This window comes from Lissotriton vulgaris, chromosome 2_1 (assembly GCF_964263255.1).
Source record: "Lissotriton vulgaris chromosome 2_1, aLisVul1.2, whole genome shotgun sequence".
Classification (NCBI taxonomy): domain Eukaryota; kingdom Metazoa; phylum Chordata; class Amphibia; order Caudata; family Salamandridae; genus Lissotriton; species Lissotriton vulgaris.
The window spans coordinates 706591226-706610780 of NC_141687.1; the positions used below are offsets into that span (position 1 = coordinate 706591226).

At 43.4% G+C, this 19555-nt stretch overlaps 1 protein-coding gene across 2 annotated transcripts in view; it reads left to right on the forward strand.

Moving 5' to 3' along the window:
• EIF4G2 (eukaryotic translation initiation factor 4 gamma 2) overlaps nucleotides 1-19555 on the forward strand; it is a 141246-nt gene that overhangs the window by 101827 nt on the left and 19864 nt on the right. For both annotated transcript variants that reach the window (XM_086955950.1, XM_086955951.1), the window contains 4 exons: nucleotides 438-696; nucleotides 2599-2803; nucleotides 13284-13492; nucleotides 16535-16656. In XM_086955950.1, coding sequence (XP_086812076.1) covers nucleotides 438-696; nucleotides 2599-2803; nucleotides 13284-13492; nucleotides 16535-16656 — 795 coding nt within the window. The remainder of the gene's footprint in view (nucleotides 1-437; nucleotides 697-2598; nucleotides 2804-13283; nucleotides 13493-16534; nucleotides 16657-19555) is intronic.

Below are 19555 nucleotides of genomic sequence, written 5' to 3' on the forward strand. Positions count from 1 at the left end.
ATATGCGTCAAAGAAACTCGATCGAAAACAATACCGAAGAAGGATTGCGCGGCGAGAGTTAGCTCGGTAATGACACCGGACTGGAATGTGTAGAACACCTCCGAGCCCGATGAAGGAATAAACAATCTGACGATTAAGTCGAGGCCCATGTGCACTATTGTCCAAAGGAGGAGTCTCCTATTTCGTGACTTCCAAAGAATTGTTCCAAGACCATAACAAACTGCAAACATCCGGACCCAACACCAGATGGTGATCTATACATAGTGTATTAAAGTGCAGCTCTACATGCCAAGAACAGATGCATACTGGTAAGTAACATTTTCCTTATAGGAAAGCTATGGGTGCTACTATTATAAACTTTCATTCTGTAGTGTAATTTAAAGTTTTATTAAAATGAAGGATTTATCTGTTTAAACTTTTTTTTTATTTTAATACAGGCTTTCCTTAATGTATTGGAACAGTGTCCTAAATTGGAGGTTGACATACCACTGGTGAAATCCTATTTGGCCCAATTTGCAGCTCGTGCCATAATAGCTGAGCTTGTTAGCATTTCTGAACTGGCACAACCCCTGGAAAGTGGCACCCATTTTCCACTTTTCTTGCTTTGCCTTCAGCAATTGGCCAAGTTGAAAGATCGAGAATGGCTTACAGAACTTTTCCAGCAAAGCAAAGTTAACATGCAGAAGATGTTGCCAGGTAAGGCATGTGAATCTTGCTGTACACAAATCAAATAAACCTTGTACTTTTGTGTTTGCCGCATGAACATTCGATTAACATGATTCTGGTCATAGACCGTAAGCTTGTGGTGATGGCCCTAATCCCACAATGCCACATACTTAAAATGCGACAGAGTGAGACCCAGCGAATGTGCAAGACTTTGTGCAGTCTTGCACAAAGTAGAATGCAAAATTGAGTAGTCTTGCAGACCGAGCATACAACGCAGCAGAACTGGAACTCTGCTTCCAAAAGCTGATGCAGTAAAGTTTCATTTCAATACTCATTGCTATAGTTAAGTCAAAGTAGTGCAATATTAAGCTACAAGGTGTCACTCCAGCCTTTTTTGCAGCCATACAAGCCAGACAATTGACTATACTATAAACCGCCATGTTAGAAGTTCAGACCCCTATGGATTCACTTGCAGCGAGGCAAGCCAGCAATGTAGTTTGAGTGGGAATGCCTGTAGATTATACAGAAAAGCTAGATGAGTTTTAGAAAATAAAACGCTGGTCTAGGTGAGGGTATAACTTCTGGTCTTTTCTTGCTGGAATAGGGCCACGGGAACAGAATCCTTAACCGTTACTGTCTTCACTTGGATATCCTGAGGCAAGAAAAATCTAAAGCGTTATTAAACTTTCAGGAAATGGGTGCCCCTACCAATGAAATGCTCTCTAAAGTAACAAGCCTAGTCTTTAGACTTGAGTCGAGTTCATATTTTTTGGTTTTGTTAAAAATATGTAGCAAAGTGAAACCTTAGAGTGGCCTTCTTTCTGTAGAGTGCCTGATAGTCACTAGGAACAGGCAACCATGGCAGGTGGGAGTGCACCAGGTGTGTTAGACGACTGAGGCAGTTTTGCAAAGTATCTCAATAAAACCAGGAGGTGAGATGGGGGGGGGGGGGGGGCGGCGGGGCTTAATACTGGAATTACAAACAATATAGCATTTAGCCAGGCTTCTGACAACCATATCTTGGCCTTGCACACACCTTATGCTACACACGCCTCAGTGGGTCTTTGGTTTTCTCTGTGGCTGGCGTCCTTAGTGAAGGTAAAGTCTTGTGACCTGCAGTCCAAACTGGTGTGGTGATAACTCCATCGCCAACACATTAAATCTGTGAGCCTGCTTGGTGGTTCTCTTGTGCTTTCATTTCCTACTTGCAGGTGGTTTAATTGGTTCACCTACCAGACCGCACACGTGATCTGCTTGCGAAATGAGCTATTGTCAACTTACAGTGGCCTTGTAGTCTGTCATCACTTACCTTTTTGGTTGAATTTGTCACAATCTGCTTGCCTTTTATTTGTTAGCTTGTGAGGGCTTTCCTTCCCCATTAGAACATGCCTCATTACTTCAGTCCTTCCATTGCTTACTTGTCACATCCCCTGGTATGGTGTCGCGCTCTCCCAGGGTGGCGCACCCCACAGATTGAAGAACACAGCTCTAAGGGTTGCACAATGTGCTGCAGCCCTTAGAGGCCTTCCTTGGTCACAGTGCCCATGGTACCCTTTACAAACTACTTCCTTTGCCCAGAGGTGTGCCAACTGGGGGTGTAGTTTTGGGAAAGAACAAAGGCCATGGGAACCTGATTGGCAGGGACCCAGGGCATATCCAGTCAAAGTGCATCCGAATTCTCAGCCTTGTGGGGATTGATTCAAGTATGTGAATGTTTGAAAGATGCCAGAGCTGGAGAACTTGAGATCCAGGCAAATAAATAATTTCTTGTAGTGTTTTTGCATTTGCTATGTAATCTTATTTAAGATGCCCAGTACCCTAAGTCTTTATTACCAAGTCTTTATATATATATATTTTTTTTTTATAAAAAGCAAATTCTGACTTTCTGAAAGTGATACTGATTTGATTTCTAAATGTGAATTTTCCTCACAGAAATTGACCAGAATAAAGACCGTATGCTGGAGATTTTGGAAGGAAAGGGACTAAGTTTCTTGTTTCCGCTCATGAAACTTGAGAAGGAGCTGTTGAAGCAAATAGAATTGGATCCATCCCCTCAAGTTATCTACAAATGGATAAAAGACAACATTTCACCAAAACTTCATTTAGATAAGGGATTTGTGAATATTTTGATTACCAGGTGAGCATTTCTGTTAACCCTTTCACTAGTTAAGAATTTAATGTGCAACCTTTGGTTGTGAAATTTGGTCATGATCACTACACAATCAGAATCCAAACGTTTTAGATCGGCTTAAATTGGGAGGGTCCTACAACCCTTGTGCGTTTTTGTTTACCAATTTGAAGGTGCCTTTTCTTTTGTTTAACCCATTCTGTGCTCGTGTCTGCCAACGACCATCACGAGCACTACCTCACTGGTGCTGCGCATGTCCGTTGGACGACGCAGCCCCGCCCACTCATTAATTCTCCCGCACTGGGAGAGAATTTGCACTGCGGTTAAAGGAAGCAATTTGCTGCATCAGCTTACTGCTGCTAGTTGAAGCAAACTACATTTTTAGCAGATGAGGTAGCATAGCCTCAGGAAAAGCTGCCCTTCCAGAGTAATTCATACAGGCTCTCTCCTCAAGCGCAGTCCTGTGGAAAGACTGTTCACCTTTTCAGTCTTTTTGGTGTGCTTATTTTCCCAGCAGAATTTTTGATTCATAGGAGCAACATGTAAGGCGCTTTTCTTGGTGGCGTAGCTTGTCCATATTTTGTCAATGTTTAGAAAATTGCTTTTTCTTATAACTTCTTAAAGCCTTTCCACGAATCTTAGTATTTTGAAGCATTTTATGCCTCCTAGCTAGGTATGACAGGGCACATTGGGACGATATGGAAGGCCTACTCCAATACCTTCCAGAAGAGCACATGAAAAAGGCACCAGAACCTAGTCCAAGAAGGAAAACTTGCATCTTCTATTAATGTGCTTTGGATGATGCTGACACTGAAGCGAGGGAAGTTAAGACCAATCTGGCTTAGGATTTCAGGTTTTAAATACCCCCTTTGACAAGCAACATCTTTTCGGAACCCAAGTTGATGAGGCTCTAGAAAAGATGAAGACAGACATGGCGAAATTCATGGCAGCACTTCAGTCTCCATCAAGCAGAGGCTCTTTTGCCACCCCTTTTATAGGGAAGGGTCCAAAATTACATCCACAGACCCAAACACTTCCTCATATAAATCCAACACGCGACTCTCCCTCTAGAGGCTTCTACAAAGGAAACTATTTTAAAGGTAGGGGAAAGAGCAAGCCAACGCATAACTCCCCTTTCCCCAATAAACAATTACTTGCCTACACTTTCCCCAGATCATTTAAAACCTGTTGGGTGGGAAAACGTAAACAATTTCTCCCCATTTGGCAATCCAGAACATCGGACTAATGGGTGCTAGACACTATCCGACATGGTTGCCTGGCGCTCACCAGCAATCCTCCCAAAATTCCACCTCACTCACAAACCGCACCTGCTGCTCCTCAAACAAGAGGTACAAGCTTCCAACAAAAAGAGCTATAGAATAGGTTCCGTTACAGTACCAAGGTTGAGGGGTGTGTACTCAGATTCCCCCAAAAAGGGCAGCTCCGTAAGACAAATTTTGGATCTACAGACATTAAATCTGTACATACTATCAGAACATTTCCACGTCGGCACCCTTCAAGTGCTTCCACTGGTACAAGAAGGTGATTTTATGTCCACACTGGACTAAAGACTCCTACCTTGACATACCGGTTCATCCAGCACATCGCAAATATTTCAGATTTGTGATAGCAAAAAAACACTATCAATTCGAACTCCAGTTCGGAGTAACCCCTACTCCCAGAGTGTTCATAGAATGTCTAGCAGTAGAGGCAGCACATCTCAGAAGGCAACAGATTCATGTCTTCCCATACCTAGATGACTAGCTCATCAAAGCCAGCACAAACCAAAGTGTTTAAAATACACCCAGACTGTATTAGACCTGCTCTGTCAATTGGGTTTCACAGTCAATGCACAGAAGTCTCATCTTCAGCCTTAACAAATGCAGTCCTATCTGCACAGCTGTAGCCTCCCCAATGCAGTCAGATTAGAAATATTCAAACTCTGTTACTACAGTTTCAGACCAATCAATACTGATCAGTCAGGACTTTCATGCAATTGTTAGGGAGGATTGCATCCTGCATTGCAATAGTGCCTCATGCAAGGTTACCCATGTGTCCTCTACAAGTGTTCAGCACATCCTAGGAATCAGTCCCCGGGTCAATTAACAGATCTAGTGTTGGTAGACAGCCTCACCCATCGCTCTCTGCAGTGTTGGAGCACACAACTTATCAAAAGGGCGGCCCTTCATCAACCCTGTTCTACAGATCGTGCTAACAGCAGACTCTTACCTCGCAGGTTGGGTGCCTATCTTCACAATTTGACGATTCAAGGTCTATGTGAAAACAAGTACAAAACTCTTCACATCAACTATGTAGAGCTTCTAGCTGTGTATCTAGCACTGAAAGCTTTTCAGTCTCACCTCATGGGGAAAGGGGTCCAAGTCCCTATGGACAATGACAGCTATGTACAGAAACGGGGGTGGAGGGGGGATATTTTCTGTAACTGTCACACCTCTTTCAGACCTTTTGGTGTTGGGCAATTCATAGTCCATCTTCTAGCAGAGCACATCTCAGAAGTGAATTGCTTGCCGACCTCCTCAGCAGAACGCGGTAACAAATACACAAGTGTGAACTTCATCCCCAAGTTCTCCTTCCATACTTTCAAGAATTGGGATTCCCACACATGGATCTGTTTGCCACAGTGGACAACTCAAAATGCCCAAACTTCGCCTCCAGGTTCCAACACACTCTATCCAAAGGCAATGCCCTAGGGATGAATTGGTCAGGGATATTTGCCTAAACTTTCCCACCTCGCCCTCTGCTTCCAATTTATGGCTCGGAAGCTTAGGCAAACATCCCTCACCTGGATATTAGTGGTTCCCACTCGGGCCCATTAACCATTAACTCTTGGAACCACATCAAAAGCTGCATCTCCATTCCAGCCTTCTCATGCAGAACCATGGAGAAGTCAGACACCCAAACACCAAGGAGCTCAATCTAGTGATTTGGCTCCTGAAGTCATTGTTTGGCCATCTCAACTTGCTACCACAGTGTGTGACTGTTCGTAAAGCTACTACCAGATTTGTTATATATTGCACCAACAGTATTGATCCACTAGATGCCTCAATTCAAAATATTTGTACCTTCTGCACTTAGAGCGTGCTGGTCTAGCCTACACTTCATGTTGATTGCATCTTGCAGCAGTAGCTATATATTTGCAAAACGGACAACCTCTATCTTTGTTCAAAGTTCCAATAATTAAAGCCTTTATGGAGGGCTGATTTATGTTCATATATTCCGAGGCGAATTTCTCTCGGTTTCGCCAATGTAAGCGAAGTTACAGGGGCATTTTATTAAATGAACCAAATTTCTTGTCCGGCAGTTAATAAAATTCTTAATATTCTGCGAGACACCCTTGTGGTTAATGCATGAGCCTTTAAGAATGTTCTCACAGTTTGAACCACCACAATGAAAGGTCCCAGCAGGTAGCAGAGCATTAATGCATGGTTGGGTACTCTCCTTAGTTTCTCTATATGTGTGAACCAAATTATTTCTAATTGTCTGGTTTCGTCTAAACGACATGATTGGTTTTGGGATTTTCTCTTTATTTTTATTAGTAATCAAGTGCCAATTTCTATTATTCTTAATTTTGTTGCGGACTGTACTGTAGTTGGTGACAAATCAAGGGTTGTACAGTTGCAGTATCCTGGTTTTGTTTTAAAGTAAATTTTCCCTATTGAAATATTTGGCTCTTTTGTATGCATGTTTAACCTTGAATTTTGGTTATCCTCTATTTAAAATTTTTTGAGTCAAGGTATTGGCATGTTTCTTAAAAATTTACCAAACGGAATATTATCCTTCTGACATGGTGGGTGGTAACTCATGTAATGAAGCATCGTATTTCTATCTGTTAATTTCGTGAAAAGTTCTACATTGAGTGCTCTATTGACATGTTTTATCATATCTAGGAATTCACATCTTTCTCTATCACAGTGAGATGTGAAGTTGAGATTGGTGTCTCCTAAGTTTAGCCATTGTATGAACTCATTAAGAGTTTACAAGGTTCCGGTCCAAATAAAAACGTCGTCCATATACCTTGACCACTCTTGATGTTTTCATAAAATGGAGACATAGAGTTAAAGATGTGGATGTCTTCGAATTGTGCCGTATATAAACAGGCCAAGCTAGGAGCACAGGTGGCTCCCATGCTGGTGCCCTCGACCTGTCAATAAAAGTCTTTATTAAAAAGAAAAATATTAGTTCGAGGCATGTGGGCTGCTGAATTCATATCTGTGCATAGATCGCCGCCTAGTGTTGGGTCCGGATGATTGCACATTGTTGTCCTGGAAGAGTCTTCGAAGTATCACAAGATAGGTGGCTCCTCCCCTGGACTACAGTGCGCATGGGCATCCTCTCCATCCTCAGATTGTTTTTCGCCATTGTGGCAGAGATGGAGTATGATACAGTGAGTGATGACCATGCCTGAGATTAATTCTGAGTGCTACAGCTGCGACAGGCACCGGGGAGGAGGGCGGGCGATATGAATGTCAGCAGCCCTACATGTCAAGAACAGATGCATACTGGTAAGTAGCATATTCCGTTCGAGGCATGTGGGCTGCTGAATTCATATCTGTGCATAGAATAAATAGCAGTTTCCTCCTTAGCGGTGGTTGCCTGTGCCAGCTGCAGCAGTCTGAAAAAGAGTCCTGAGAACAGCCTGTCCTACAGCAGCTTGCTGTTTGGAGTGTACATCCACGCAATAGTGTTTGGTAAATGTATGTATGGTGGACCATGTGGCTGCTCTACATATATCCTATAGAGGAATGTTACCTAGGAAAGCCATGAATGCCCCTAACTTACGTGTGGAAGGCGCTCTTGGGGGAACTGTTAATGTGCGTTTAGCCTTTTGATAACAGATCTGTATGCACTTAACAATCCATCTGGCTATACCCGATTTGGCAATGGGGTTGCCTTTGTGCTGTGGAGAGAAGACAAACAGTTGCTTAGTTTTTCTGAATTCTTTTGTCCTGTCTATGTAATACAGGAGAGCTCTTTTAACATCTAGTGTGTGCAGTGCTCGGTCTGCCACTGAATCTGGATTTGGGAAGAATACTGGCACTTCTATTGTTTGGTTAATGTGGAACTGTGATACCACCTTAGGCATAAATTTAGGGTTGGTACGTAGCACTACCCTATTAGCATGAATCTGTATGAAAGGCTCTTGAATAGTTAGGGCTTGAAGCTCACTAACCTCTTCGCGATGTGATCGCTACTAGAAAGGCCACTTTCCATGTCAGAAATTGTATCTCACAAGAGTGAAGAGGTTCAAAAGGTGGTCCCATCAGTCTGGTGAGAACTATGTTTAGATTCCAGACAAGTGAAGGCGGGTGTCTGGGAGGAATTACTCTTTTGAGTCCCTCCATAAAAGCTTTAATGGCTGGCACTCTGAAAAGGGAAAGGTGCTGCCTGTTTTGAAGATAAGCTGCCATTGCAGCTAAATGTATCCTGATGGAACTATATGCCAGATTGCATCTGTGTAGATGTAACAAATAACATATGTTTTGCGTTGATGCATCTAGCGGATTTGTCATTATTGGAACAATAAATGACAAATCGCTTCCATTTTGCCGCATAGCACGCCCTGGTTGTAGGTCTTCTTGCCTCCTTGATAATAATCATACAGTCAGGGGGCAGGTTCAGGTAGCTAAACTCTATGACCTCAGGAGCCATATTGCAAGGCTCAACTGCCAAATACAAAATTCCTTTTGTTCTATTAGTGTGCTGAACTCTAGGCTCTACTAACACTAGACTTTCCATTGAAAGGCTTAGGCTATTTACATAGTAAACATCTGTTATTGGCATGTAGAGCTGTAGATTCACATGCTTTGCGTACTCCTGCCATCTAGATTTGGGTCTTGATGTTTGCAAGTTTCCCAGTTACGAGGTAAGGGGACTCCTCCTTTTGGTGCGCATAGGCATCAACTTCATTGTTAGACTGATTTCCCACAAGAGGGTGAAAATGAAGTGTAGTACAGAGATGTCCATGCGTACATGAAGTAAATAATGAACTGCAACAGCTACAGGTGCCAGGGAGGTGGGAGGGTGCATGTGAATCTAATAGAACAAGAGGAATTTTGTATTTGGCAGGTTGTCCTTCAGCTGCAGGTGACTATTATCCTACACCTGAATAGTGGAGTGGAAATTGCATCTCAACCGGACTGTTCATGTTACCTGGATGAAAAAACAGAAAATGTTGGAGCTTGGTGCTGATGCAGTTGACTGTTTTATGCACTAATTCTCACAACTGTTCTTGTGCCCTTAAAGCACTGCAAGGAAGTGCTCTCTCCTCCGCTGGCAGCATCATCACAATCTATATTGATATGGTCTATCCCCAAGAACTGCTCTGAGCATACCATCGATCAATGGAAGTTGACTTTGCGAAGCGGTTAACCAAGACATTTAACTAATGCATCGTTAAGCTGAATCTGCAAGCACCTAATTGGTGCTTTCAAAATGTGGTATATTCACCTCTGCAGAAAATTAAGAGCCTGCGCTTTTCTTCAGGTACCCACATCTAGAGTCCATGAGCTATGCTCTATGGCTGAGCAAACTTGATATACTTGCCTATGTTTCTCCTCCTCTGGCTCTAATTTAGTGCTCAAATTGAGCTAGTGGGGCCCACTGCCACTTCTTGTTCCTCAATGGACTTTGATTCGGAGCAAGAGTGAAAAACGCAAAAGGAACCAGAGAAAAGGAGAAAATAAGAACTTCTGAGTTGCATAAAGGAGGAGCGAGTTTGTGGTAAATTAAAAGGCATGAGGTGGAATCAGGAGTACGCATCCTTGGTATTTGTCACCCTGACCATCGAAGTTGCGGGCTTGTAAGCAAAACAGAGCCATGTCACTTATACAAATAAAGCGGTATTTTAATTTATTTTCTATTTAGTGAGGAAAATAAGGCCAATGTCCATGATATTTATCGCTCCGTCATGGAAGAGACTGCCATGTTAATGGCAATGTCTGCTTGTCCGCACAGGATGTTACCCCTCAGAGCAGATATAATCCCTGCAATACAAGAAGACAGGTAACAGGGTAAAGAGGGCGCACTGCAAAAAGTTTGGCTTAAGTAAAGATGCACAAATCACAACAGGTGCTCAAAGCAAGACAGGGAAGGTCACCTCACTCCCCCAATATTCCCTGAACAAAGGCTCAGGGTGTTCAAATTAGCAAAATTTCCCGCCGAGCATTCAAATGACAATTATCCTTGTTTTACAATTCATTCAAGTATAGTTGAAGATACAAGTCCATTTGCTATCCGATTCTTTGGTGTCTGACTTTGGTGTCTGATTTGGAATTGGATAGCAAATGGACTTGTATCTTCAACTTCAACTATACTTGAATGAATTCTAAAATAAGGATAATTGTCATTTGAATGCTCGGCGGGAAATTTTGCTAATATAATCCCTGCACGAGTAGCTAAAGACTTCCCAATCTCAAGGACCTTAATATAGCATGTGGCACCTGATGCCTTAGTTTGGTTAACTGCAACTCCCAGGTCAGTTTATAAACATTTCACAAGCGTTCAGACCTATCGCACAAGCTTGCTATGTCACAAAATGGAAAGTGGTACATCATTATTAGCAGGGCCACTGTCCATGTGTAATGCGTTTGTGGCTATTTTCGCATAATTTTAATTTTTCCCTATAATTAATCACCTGCTGCAGAATATACAGATTTAAACATTGTTTCTAGCTTAAATGGTTCGAAAGTTACTAAATCCGATGACTACATTGTTTCTAGCTTAAATGGTTCGAAAGTTACTAAATCCGATGACTATGCCGTGCAGTGGAAGGCCTTTTGCAAAGCTGGACTGCACACCTTTCTGTTGCCTATTGCTATATGTTGATAAGCTGGTACTAATGCCCAGTGTTCAAGTTTAAAAATGATGGAATAAGGAAGTAATATTACAATTTGCGTTATGTTGGATAATTTAGCTTTTCTTAATGCAAAATTTACTCAACCCTGCCACATAATTTGACCCTCTCCTGCCATGTAATTTTAGTGGTACTGGTTAATAGGAATACACAACCTCTATAGGGATCGATTCCAGGAATGGTCTATCTGGTTAGCAAACATCGATTGGGCTCCATTTAGCAACAATAGCTACTTGCATGCAGAACAGGCAAACTAGATCCTTATTAAAATCCCAGAACTTGCAGCATTTTTGGAAGGCCTTATATGTTAGTTCTTCAAGCACCCCATTAGTTCATGTGGCTGTACTTTAATGTAGTTCTCTACTCATTGGACTACCCCAGTACTCTAGCCAGATGTAGTGCCGCTCATGGAAAGTAGCTTTTTCTAGTAGCGGTTGCTTCCTTGCACAGGGTTAGTGAATTGTAGGCTTTAACACCAGAGGGGCATTTCTTGCAGGTACATCAGTAGTGAGTAGTCCTGACTGCAAAACTGCCTTTCCAACTAAATGTTCTCCGCCCCCCCCCCCGCATCAATCTGTTTGTCATATAGCATCATTTACATTGTCATATAGCATCATTTACATTGTATGTGAAAAATCTCTAATGTATCAGATTGACTTACTAAATGTATTATCCAAACAATACTACTTTGTTGCCTTTTCAAAATTCCACTCAGGAAAACTGTTTCAAGTCTGGTGCTTGCATGATAGATACTGCAGTTTAAGCAGACAGCTATGTTAGAGCAAAACCTACTCTTGATACTGTCCCTGGAGCACATTCTTTCAAGAAGGGAAATGCACCCCAGCCAACATCTGTATATCTGCTATAGGGTCTACACCTCTTTCTCAAAGCATTATTGTGCAGACTTAGATTAAAAAGATACAGCATTGTTCCAAACATGCTTTGTCCACTTACAAGCCACGAGTCTATGCAAAGTATGTGATCTAAAACTACACATTTATAAACAGAAAAATTGCATTCAACTTAACTATCTGTAGGACTGTACATTCACATGCACCCTGCTGCCTCCCAGTTGTGATCCTATGCCTCAGGTGGCTTACATTACTATTTTCACAATGCTCTTATTGTCATTTACTGTTGTAATGTAATTCACCCCACCTTTGAGCACCCTTTGAGCTTGCAGAAAGGGTATATAAAGTCTGAGGTTGAGTATTTGTCCTGGTGCAGAGTTTTAGGGAGGGATCACAAGTCCTTTTATTTCAAAGAGAAACCTCTTTCAATGAATGCACCCAACACATGATGGCAGGTTGTTGCAAAGCATGTGAGCTTACAGCATTATAGAGTACAAAAGATCACAAGCTACTTTGGATGAGGCAACATATAAAGAAACAAAAAAAAGTATAAGCATTTAATGACTCGACATTTTCAAATGTTTTTCATCTATTTTCTGCTATGCACAGTATGCAGATGACGAAACCAGCCAACGCGTTTCACCCAAAAAAGGGCTTCTTCAGGGCAAAGAAATAATTGGCGATGAAAAAATCTGCGGTGTGTAGGTAAAGAGGCGGTGAGAACTGTTATTTCTGATTAGAGAAAAAAGCTCTCGTAGATGGGGGATTCTCAGAGTGAACCCGAATTCCATAACAACCGCAAGGTGTCCGTGGGGCCGTGTCCGGAGGCAGTCTTTCAGGCAGTGGAACTCTGAGAATCCCCCATCTACTCGAGCTTTTCTTTTCTCTAATCAGAAATAACAGTTCTCGCGTTGGCGGGTTTCGTCATCTGCATACTGTGCATAGCAGAAAATAAAAGATGAAAAACATTTGAAGGGGTCATTAAATGCTTATACTTTTTTCTGTTTCTTTATATGTTGCCTCTCATCCAAAGTAGCTTGTGATAATTCTGTGGTCTACTAGCAGCAGGCCATTTGAGGTGGGCAATATAATGTACCAATAGCTGTGACCAGTCTTGGTATTGCAGTCGTCTAGGGCCCAGCTGCTTGGTTCTACTAAAATTCAGAGTACAAAAAATGGTTACATAAGGAACCTATTTGCTTCCAGCTCTACAAATCTGGTGTAGCTAGCTCAAATAATGAAGTCTAGGGGCAAAGTGGTCTTTTTAATGATGCATTCTGTAGTTTCATACATATTAGCAATTCTGAATGCTAAGTTGTACAATACCCACTACAACTAGTAGATCAGTGGATTTGAAAGTGGATCTTCTTGGTAAATCTAATTCTTCTATCCCAAGAAACCTTACAGCATGGCATAATTAATGGTCAGTCTCCATTTCGAAGCCCATTTCCATCCAGATACTGAAAAATACTCATGGATGCATTCAGGCACTAACAGTAACTGTACAGGGCACCTGGTCATAGTTTGATACATTTTAAAGCAAACTAATGTGTACACTTAAGCAGGTTACAGTATTTTATTTTTCATGCCATTATATAGGACTATATTGAAACTATCTCAGGATGTCCTACTGAGGGACAACTGATTTTGTGTTGCACAGCTAAAGTTAAAAATAACATATTACAGCTAAGTATGCCTTAGATGCAATCTTCTAAAATGTAAATTCAGTGTTTAGTCTCAAATTAATTCTTATGCAAATTTTCAGCTTTTTACAGTATATATCAAATGAAGTATGCTCACCAGAGGATGGTGATCTTTCAGCTGCTCCTTCCAAAGAACAGTTGGATCAAGAAAAAACATTGCTTCTCTCCTTCAAGCCAGTAATGCAAAAGTTTTTACATGACCATGTTGATTTGCAAGTCAGTGCTCTTTATGCCCTTCAGGTGCACTGCTACAACAAAAGCTTTCCAAAAGGTATGTTGACATTCCTTGGTATCTGCTGCACACCTGGTTGCTTTTGGGGAGGAAGGCAGAGAGGTGTGTAATCTGGATGGCATGTTTACATGAAAAGTTAACCTTAATTGTCTGATGTAGTTATTTTGACGAATTTGTTCTCTCCCGTCTTGGTTTCCTACTATCCATACTAGTATTTCCCCCCTTTATTTTGGGCTCCCATTCCTATCTCCGGAAATCTGCTTGATCTCGGACTTGTTTTTGAGAAGGTTATGGAGGGTACTACATATAAATTGTGCCTGCTTACAGCAGCAAGTTTTTGTACACTGACCAACACCAGATCTGAAGCCTGCCTTTACTAAAACCTCACATTAGTGTATCCGTAGCATATAGTGCTTTCCACTCCAAAAAGACTGTTTGGAGCAAACACAACAGAGTGGGTTTACTACATAGAAGTGCAGATACGTCTCTTCTCATAACTGCTTAGGTCCAAGGAGGGGAGTCCTATTTATTTGTTATGACTAGACAAATAGTTCTTCTGTCCTATTGAAGTCCACACCCAGGGCAAAGACTCCTTGAGAATTTAAGGCCAGACACAGAAGAGCCCCGACTTTAGAAGAATATTTTATAGGTGCCTTCTCTCCAGCGATCTACCTCATGCAGGCGATTTGAACCTGACTGATGGCCCCAGGACCTCCGAAAAGCCACCTCCAAAAAAGCCTCTGTATGGGTTATTTTTGTAGAGGCTATTTGGCATTGAAAAACAAACACAAGGAGATGATGGATGGAGTGCTGAAACTTTTCGGACACTCTTAGCCCCCCCCCTCCTATCCCCCTCCCCCCCCCCCCCCCCCCCCCCTTCCCTTCTCCAGTCGTAGATCTGGGTTGAATCCATCGTCCTTTATTTAGCTCACTTCTCCACCCCAGTTTTGACCCAGCTATTTGCAAATCAGTCTTGACCCTGTGCCTCAAGGGAACAACCCAGCCTGAACTACCAGGCAGGTTCTCCCTGGACCGGAAACGAGCATCCTGAGAAACACCCCTCAGCCAGGCTAGCTTGAATCCAGTGGCAAAGTGAGCAAGGGGCCCATGTCTGGGCATACCCTGCCAACTCTGGGCGAACTAAGCAAACCGAGGAGAGAAGACACCTCTAGCTTGAGAAACACCTTTTAAACAAAGATGACCAACACTGAATAAAGTTAGATTGCAAAATGCTCCCACCATAGCAGCTAGATGGATATACCTATTTACATGGACCCGTACAATGGACACTTTATGATTAGACCACCACAGGGTTTGCAAGTATCCACAAAAGGCTTGAGGAAAGCATTTCCGAAGACGACAGGGCATTCTAAGAAAAGGGACGGTGGGTATTCAGCGATTCCCCATAAATCTCTCCTCCACTTTGTTCAGTCCATTAACTGGGACTGATGAAGAGCCATTAGATCTATATTAACATGTCACGAGGAGCCAAGCTTTGTATCTCCGCATTATGCATAGCAAGATTAGTGGCTCTTTGGAACCGTATCCTGAAAAGGCATCTGTTGCCTATCATGTGGTCACTTCAACGGTTCTCCTCCAGGTACAGGTCTAAATGTATAGAAACCCTCTTTAGTGGCATAAATATTTTCTGGAGTCCTATGCTGTGCGTTATTCAGTCTGGAATTTGAATTTTTAGTTTTCTTTTGGACCTTGTCGACCATTTAATGCCATTTCTAATTTACATCCCGGATGCCTACCTTGTAGGTTTGGGTCTGGATGCATGAAAGTGGTACTGACTTCCTCTTGGTGATAATGTGCATGGGCATCAACTCCATTGATAAATTGTTTTCTTTATGCCATCTGGTTTTGACATGTGTGCCTGCAGTCTGGGTTGAGACTGTTAAGTTGTTCTTTAAACATTGTGCACCACCCTCATCCGTAGCGTTTTAGATTGCGTACTCCAGCTTGCTTTTTGAAGTATAGCAAACGTCCTCGCTCGTAAAATCGATGAGCTTTACCCAAATCCCTCAAGTTCCTTGCCCTTCAGGGCATACATTCAGATTCCCCTCCAGGGTTACCAGAGAATGCTCTGCTGGGGATTGAACGGATACTTCCATGTCACTGAGCTGCCACGCCGAATACCCCAAGATCAAGCTCCGTCCGCTCTTTAACAGTGTTTGTCTCCGGAACACAGGGAGTAGGACTGCAAGGCCTGTCACTTTCCTCTTGAAAAAAGCTTTCCGAGACTTTTTTGCACATCAAAGACAAACGCATTGGAGGAATATAGAAGACACTCCCGACATCTTTTGCCTTTAAAATGTTGAGAGGAGGAATAACTCCCTGGGGCCTCCATGTCGGATGAAGAGGTGTTCTCCATTAAGAGCAACTCCAACTTTGACTATGGCTCAAATGACCGAGTACGGAAGCCCCTGTCCTACAACATAAGACATTTGTTTCTTAACAAACACAAGGCTCCTAGTCCACTACTGTCTTCAGGCCATATCTGCACCTAAAGACTGATTCAGATGCCACGGCCTCGGGCTAGACACCAGTCGAAGACCAAAACCACCTGTTTGCCAAGTGAACCCTTGACAAGTGTGGGGCGTGCACAGCACCAAATTGCTGTAGATATGCCCAACAAAAAAGCGGGAAGAGGACTAACAAGATGATTCCGGGCCCAGTTACTAAACGACGGAATAATGCACAGCATGTCAATCCAGAAAACTCTTCAAGCTGCAAAACTACTCCCTCTGATAAGTAACCATTTAGTACCACCCTGGAAAATACAAGGTTATAGACTCCATGGCATTCTCTATTAAGAGTCCGCTTTATATATTGGTGACTTGCTTTTTCCAATACAAACCTGATATTTCTGACACTGTTCTGCTTGTTAAAGACTGGACTAGTTAACTATACCAGATAGTTAAGATACCAGATATTTTTAGTATGATACTTTTGAGTCTGCAATTTTATTTAAACTACTAAGGGGACTATAGAGAGAAATTAGTTTAAATCTGAGAAACGCTTGTATTAGTTTTTCACACTGACTTTATTGATTTGCATTTGTGTATTCCTATTCAGGGATGCTACTACGCTTTTTTGTTCATTTCTATGATATGGAAATCCTCGAAGAAGAAGCATTCTTGGCATGGAAGGAAGACATTTCCCAAGAGTTTCCAGGGAAGGGCAAAGCATTATTCCAGGTACAATATTCTTGCTGACTTGTGTTACAAATGTTGAGCCATACCTCGTTTTCTTGTACCCCAGAAGCCTCATTGGGGTGAGGTTGTATATTTGGACTAAATAGTTGGCAGCACTGTATGCCGGTTGCAAGCATCCTGGACACAAACTTGAAGATCATTAAAGTAACAAAAGCTTTGCAGAATGAAATCTTTTCTAGATTCCCATGCTTTGCATAATTCTGCTATATAGTGCTTGGTTTTGTTAGGGCTGCATTCTAAAAACTTCTCCTATACTTACTGTTTGACACTGGAGTATTCATTTTGGGTTTTCTTTTAAATTTTATATATGTTCGAGGCATGTGGGCTGCTGAATTCATATCTGTGCATAGATCGCCGCCTAGTTTTGGTTCCGGATGATCGCACATTGTTGTCCTGGAAGAGTCTTCGAAGTATCACGAGATAGGTGGCTCCTCCCCTGGACTACAGTGCGCATGAGCAACTCCATCCTCATTGTTTTTTTCCGCCATTGGGTTCGGATGTATATTGGTTCACTCTAGTCTGAATCGATATAAACTTAAGGCCAAAAGGCCTTTAGTTTTTTCGTCGGTATAGTCTTGCGTTCGGTGCCTGATTCTTCCAGCTCGGTTCCGAGCCAGATTCCAGAGAGCCGCGTGCTTTCGACGCAGAAGGCCCAGTCGACGCCACAGACCTTATCGACTGATCATCATGGAACGGAGCCCGTTCAAGAGATGTCCTGTGTGCAACTCAAAGTATCCCCACATCGATGTCCACCCGGTGTGCAACAAGTGTCTGTCGCCGGATCATGATGAAGCCAGCTGCATGGCTTGTTCTCGATTTTCGAGCCAAGAAGACTCTTATGCATCGTCGCGCTGCACGCCAGGAGGCCCAGCAGACTGCACCGGCGCTTGTGAACATATTTGATGCCGAGGATGATGATGGAGCTGACCGGGAAGTTAGTGAGAACCTGTCGAATCCCGCGTCGGAGGTCGTCTAAAACTACGACGTTGAAATGCTCGAAGCGGAAGAAGTCGTCGACGAGATAGGAGAAGACGATGGGGCCGTTGGGGCCATGGAGGATAGCTCGAGCGAAGAGCTAACTCAGACTGACATTGGGGCCGAAAGGCTTCAAAGGGCTCAGGTCGAGGGATCGCCACTAGGCCTTACCCAAGATCTTCCAATGGGTTCTACGGCCCCGCTCTCGGCTACGGACATTGCTATTGAGCCGCACCCTGAAAACCGAAAGTGAAGACAACGGTCTTGACGCAAGTGGAAGCACTGGTGCCCCCCTCGAAACCGAAAGTGCGTATTGCGTTGGTCGGATCGAAGGCCTAGGACCTGTCGGCACCGACTAAGCAAAAGGGTGTTGTCGATCCGAAGAAACAGGTCAAAGGCGTCGATACGAAGTCTGCCACGCTCAAGACTAAGGTCAAGGCAGTCGAGCTGAGTAAATCGGCGCCAAAGACGGTCGACACTAACAAAGGACTCTGTGATCCGAAGGTTCTCGAGACTCCGCGTCACACGACGAGGCCAAGAGCGCACAACCCACGAGTCCATGCCTAGTGGTGCCTCGAAGGATTCAGTCGACTCGGCAAGCAGGTGACTGACTCCCTAAAGCGCATCAAGAACATTTTAACGATGCCGTAACGGGCAGGCTGTCCCTTCATAAGCGGAAAATTGCCCCAGAACAGCCAATGGAGTCCTATAAAATTCCTTTGAAGAAAAAGGATTCCACTTCGACTCCTGTGCTTGTGGAACCACTTTCTCCACATGGCAATGATGTCTCACCCACTTATGCAGACGTGGATGCTGGGGAAGGTGATGAGTACAGCTATCCTGTCTACACTGACCCAGATGATACCAACGAACCCTGGGCAGCTGGTGCTGACCCAGGTGATCCTCACTCTACCCCAGACACTCAACTGTATGCTGTGAAAACGTCTCATACGGAGGATTCGGCAGCGTTTAATGCCCTCATTGAAAGGGCGGCTAAAAATCATGACATCCAGCTCCATGCTGACCCCATCCAGCGCCTTGAGACCCTACGGGTATGTAGCGCGCTCTATAAGTGTCACTGATTGATTGATTGAAGTGGACTTTCTTTTTGACACCTTTTCCGTCTCAGAGAGAACTGTCAAGACTCTGCCTATGTTGAAGGGCTTCTTGAAACATGCTGGGGAGATCTTTAAGGAGCCTGCCAGTGTGATAAACCCTAGAATTGAGAAGTATAAACCAGCACCTACTGACCCTACTTACATCAAGGAACAGTTGCCTTTGGACTCTCTTGTTGTTTCTAATGCCCGGAAGAAGGCTAATTCACAAACAACGGGTGATGCTCCTCCCCCAGATAAGGAATCTAAGGTGTTTGAGGCATCGGGGAAAAGGGTGGCAGCTCAAGCGGCCAATATCTGGCGCATTTCAAATACACAAGCACTTCTAGCAAGGTATGACAGGGCACACTATGACACACTAGAGACCCTGTTGCAGCACCTGCCAGACTAATACAAAGAGGCAGCTGAGATGCTCATCCAAGAGGGGAAGCTGATATCTAATGCTTCTATTAAATGTGCACTGGACGCGGCTGACACCGCGACCAGAGCTATCAACACTAGTGTCATGCTGAGACGACATGCCTGGCCCAGAATCTCGGGATTTAAGCCAGAGATACAGACCACCATTCTTAATCACAGTAAACCCTGATCATCTATTTGGCCCAGAGGTGGACACCACCTTGGAGAAGATCAAAAAGGACACAAACTGCGAAGTCCATGGGGGCCCTGCAGTCCCAGCAATTATGGGGTGGTTCTTTTCGTCGCTCAAGCACAAGAGGAGTTTCCAGAGGCCAGCTCTCCCAAACCACACAGTACTATAAAGGCAACACGCAGACCACATACACCAAACA